Source organism: Nematolebias whitei, chromosome 14 (genome assembly GCF_014905685.2).
Source record: "Nematolebias whitei isolate Nwh7 chromosome 14, NemWhi1, whole genome shotgun sequence".
Lineage (NCBI taxonomy): Eukaryota > Metazoa > Chordata > Actinopteri > Cyprinodontiformes > Rivulidae > Nematolebias > Nematolebias whitei.
This window is the reverse complement of record NC_056511.1, coordinates 2,297,974-2,302,472: the sequence shown is the minus strand read 5'-3', so window position 1 is coordinate 2,302,472 and position 4,499 is coordinate 2,297,974. Positions and strand designations below refer to the sequence as shown.

The following is a 4,499-nucleotide window of genomic DNA, read 5'->3' as shown; positions in this document are numbered from 1 at the left end:
GTCCATCAGAACGTGTCCATCAGAACGTGTCCATCAGAACGTGTCCAGGTTTGATCTTTGCTGCTCAGCTGAGTTTATAATCAACAATATTCAAGACGTCTGATTATGTCCGAGCATCAGTTCATTCTGACGAAGCTGATTTTTTTTTTAGCTGATTAGAGATTTTATTTGTCTCTTTGGATCAGAGGAAACCCGTCAGATTTCCTCTCCTCCGATCTCGTTTGGTTCTTCAGAAACAGACGGACAGAAAAGTGACTTTTCACGTGTCTCTCTGGCACAAAGCCTCCTGTCTCTGGGGGAACATTTGATGAATATTTAAAGCCTCTCCTGGTGGCAGAAAACTGCCCAGAGAATTAAACAATAATTCATGAGACGTTGAGTCACTTAATCTGTCAACAAATATAATCTGGGCTGGAAGGGAAGCTCCAGATCAAAGTGAGATTCTAATCTTTCTGTAAAGAGCCTCACTGAGCGTCTCCAGTGAAGATACATTTAAATGGCCGCAGCCTTCCTTCCTGAACAGGCCGAGGTTCGTCTGCAATCTGTCATGTACCTCCTGTTTCCTCTGAACCCTCTGAGTCACGGAGCGTGACTAACCGGGAGACGTTCAACAGTCTGTCGGAAGACGTCTTGCTGTCAGACTGAAGCTGCAGCAGCCCGTCGCTCGCTGCTCCTTGTGTCTTCACTGCAGACACGTCCTCATCTGAACCTTTGATCGGCCAGCGTCGCAGAGCCAGCAGGACGAACTAAATACCTCCGTCCATCTGTGCACGTCGTGAGGGCGATAACTTGAAGAATAACGGAGGGAACAACTTCTGTTTAAGTATGTGGCTGCATCTAGACACGAGAGAGAGTCCTTACAAAACTTGGGTTGCCACGTCGAAATCCAAGATGGCCACCACCATGTCGACATAACTAGATCACCCCATTAGTTGAAGAAACTATGATTATACACATACATACATATATATATATATATATATATATATATATATATATATATATATATATATATGTATGTATGTATATATAGGGCCAAGGCCACCATTGGCCACCCCCCGGCTCCACCACTGCTCCTGGAGATGATCAATGATCTCCAGGACCTGTCATTGTGCTCTGCCCCAACAACCTCCATCTTCTCCTCCACAGTGTAACTCATATCCACTCAATAGTTTTGCACCAAAAACATTTAGTTTTTTTATTTTATTTAAATTCCAGTCCAGAAAAACCCTCATCTCCAACATTACAAACATTCACTATTCAAACCCCTCAGTGACGGGGGCATCGGTGGTCTGGTTTGACTTGAGGTTGTCCAGTCTAGAACCAGAACCAGAACCGATCAGAGGACAAGTTCTGATGGAAAACAAATCACAGTTGTACAAAGATCAAAACGTTTAGTTCTCAGTCGTACAAAGACTCGAAGAGAACGGTTTGTTTCGGGATTAAATGCTAAAATCTTTACGTTTTTACGTCCGTCATTCAAAAGATGAGACAGTTTGACTGAAACCTCCTTCAAACTGGTTTTTGTTTTAAGACCTCGGACTCTGAGCTTCACGACAGTTTGGAGAAAACTTCCTGTTCAGGACATTTGTTCTTCAGAGCTGCAGGTTTGATGATGATGAGGATGATCATGCATGACCCACACTTTGGAAATTTAGAGAAGCTTCTAGAAGCATTTCACCTCCCAGTGCTCCCATTTTACATAAAGCGAGTGACACAGTGAGTGAAAGGCAGTTATTGTGAACGTTCAACAGAAACACGAACAACATTTGTGTTTAAGAATGTTTCAGAGAATAGTTCCCCCCACGGAGTTCTCTTTGCATGAAACAGAACAATCATCAAAGGCTGTGATTTGAGGCAACGGAGGATCTTTTCACCCTCAGGAAGAATAATCAATTAGATAAATAAATAGTGTGTTCATTAAAATAAATCAATGAATCACGTGTTCATTATTGGCTGAGATGTTCAAAGTTGGAGTTCTTTAGATGAAGCTGTTAGTTCAAGAACATTTTCACTTTCTAAGAAACGTTGTTGAACCAACACAAGTGCTCAGGGTGTGTTGAGGATGACTCTCAGCTACTACCACACCAACTTTCAGCTCAACGTTTGTAAAACAGAGCGACAGTTATGGTGAAAAACTTGATTAGCTGCGCCCGCCATCTTTAACGGAGTTGACTCAAAAAGTTGTAGAAGTACATCCAGCGAATACTGAGTTTCGTTCAAATACAGCCAGCGCTTCATCTGATAGTTTTCTAAAATCAGTAAAAAACACGAACGATGGCGATCACTCAACGACTCACTGCCGTGGCACGAAAACACCTGGGACCGGTCGCATCATGCACGGTAAAGACATCTAGAAACAATGAAACTAAACCTTAAGAGCAGGTGTCCTGGTTCTCCAGGGCCATCATCATCCCTGTTTTAAATGCCCCTCTGCTCCAACACACCTGCTTTGAATCAAAGGGTGATGAGTGAACCACCGAACCAGGTGTTGGAGCAGAGGAACAGGTAACTCATGCAGGATGGTGGCCCTCCTGGGCCGGATCGGACGCCCTCTGCTTTACATGTTTAGAAACACAAACATGCTAAACGACAAACTTATGAACAGAATCAATAGTTTTTCATAACACAGGAGAAAAACATTTAAATATCTGATCAAATGTGCTGCCGGTAGTTATAAAATAAGTGAAACGCTACAACAGAATGAGTGCAGCATATTTAAAGTCAGACAGAAAACACAACAATACACGGATAAATGTTTAAAACTGTCCTCCGTTTGCTGACGGTTCATTAAAACATGGACTGGTTCAAAGTTTCTTTGAGTTAAATTATTTGTCAGATTTGCCTCTGTGTCACAGTTTTTGAATGACAGTCGTTAAAGTTAAAGTTAAGTTGCTTTCCAATGTTGTGATCGTCAGCGCTGTGATTGGTTGAGCCTGACTCCGCCCCTCTGTGCCGATAGGACAAAACGAGCGCGCTCAGTCTGAGCAACGTGGCCGGAGTCTTCTACATCCTGATCGGTGGGCTGGGGCTGGCCATGCTGGTGGCTCTGGTCGAGTTCTGCTACAAGTCTCGGATCGAGTCCCGGAGGATGAAGGTGAGTCCGGAAACGAACAGTGACCGGGTCACGGACTTGGTTCTGGCAGCGGGCTTCAAACGTTTTACAATTTAAAGAGGACTCTTTGAACCCACATCATCTGGGTACGAAGAGACCAAAACTGTAAAAACACAAAGGAAACTAACAGATGAACTCAAACTTGGTAATTTATTCAAACTTGTAGTGGGTGGAAACAAACAAACAAACAAACAAACAAACAAACCTCATTTCATAAACTCAAAGAAGAGCTTTGTTTACATTGACCACAAACACTTTGGGTAGTTCAGTAAAATTTACAGTATCTTAATTAGCATGAATGGATTGATCAACTCTTCATCTTAGTAAAATGTGTAAAAGATGAAGTTTGTGTGATGCTGCGTAAGAATAAAAGTCAAAACTTTTCCCTTCACAAACTGTTAAAGTGGTGGTTCCACCTGCACTGTGAGACGCTCCTGGGAACCCACAAATGAGGGTCCAAAGGATTCTTCTACTTCTTCTTGCCATGAAGGCCAGCCAGATAAAAAAATTAAAAAACCTCTGCCAGTCGTGAATTTTCAGATACACCAAAGGACTTGGTTTGATTCGTGGGCAGCGTTTTATTTTTAGTTCTGAGCATCAGCTGCCGCCGTTTCCTCCTCAGCCACGGGGCAGCGGCACCAACGTGACTCCCGTTTCAAAGAGCATCAGCTGAACTCTGCTCAGCTGCCACTCCTCTTCATCACTGCCGTCTGCGTGTGATGAAACCACGGCCGCCTCGTTACAGGCCGAGGCTTTGATGGAACAACAAACAAGTCGTTAGAGGCCGGCGTGCCGCTCTCCTCTCCGCTGGACTTCTGTTATTCTCTTCACGTGCACGCCTGAGCACGAGAGGACTTACAGTGCTCTCTGAGGGCGGCGGTGACACAACACGGGGAGGATTTCATCACACGGAGCAGATGGAGGAGCGTGCAGAACAAGTTAGCTGCAGAGAAAAGTCTGAAGAGCACATCCCATGATGCATCACTCTGGACCAGGACAGTACCCGCTCCTAAACAAGGTCCAACTTCACGTCACAACAAAACGGGAGAGTGTGAAGCTGATCGTCGATCGTATAAACCTCGTTCAGGGTTCTACTTTGGCCATAACTGCCTCAAAGAGTCGGTGGGGGGGAGGGGGGACTCCAGAAACCATCCGAGCACCGAAAAACTGGTGGACCCACTAGAGGAGGCGCCATTTAAAAACTGATCCTTGAGGCACTCCCACCTCCACCTTGAAGCTGTCACTGCTACAGCACATCCCACCACTGTCCTGCTGTCCTCCTACGTGTCCTGCTGTCCTCCTACGTGTCCTGCTGTCCTCGTATGTGTCCTGCTGTCCTCCTACGTGTCCTGCTGTCCTTCTACATGTCCTGCTGTCCTCCTAC

General features: G+C 44.9%; 1 protein-coding gene and 1 pseudogene across 1 annotated transcript in view; one reads left to right on the top strand and one right to left on the bottom strand.

Annotated features, from left to right (window-relative positions):
* Positions 1 to 4,499, bottom strand: part of LOC119420771 — a 261,041-nt pseudogene that overhangs the window by 172,237 nt on the left and 84,305 nt on the right.
* Positions 1 to 4,499, top strand: part of gria1b (glutamate receptor, ionotropic, AMPA 1b) — a 79,862-nt gene that overhangs the window by 72,748 nt on the left and 2,615 nt on the right. Inside the window, exon 17 of the mRNA XM_037687758.1 lies at positions 2,963 to 3,097. Coding sequence (XP_037543686.1) covers positions 2,963 to 3,097 — 135 coding nt within the window. The remainder of the gene's footprint in view (positions 1 to 2,962; positions 3,098 to 4,499) is intronic.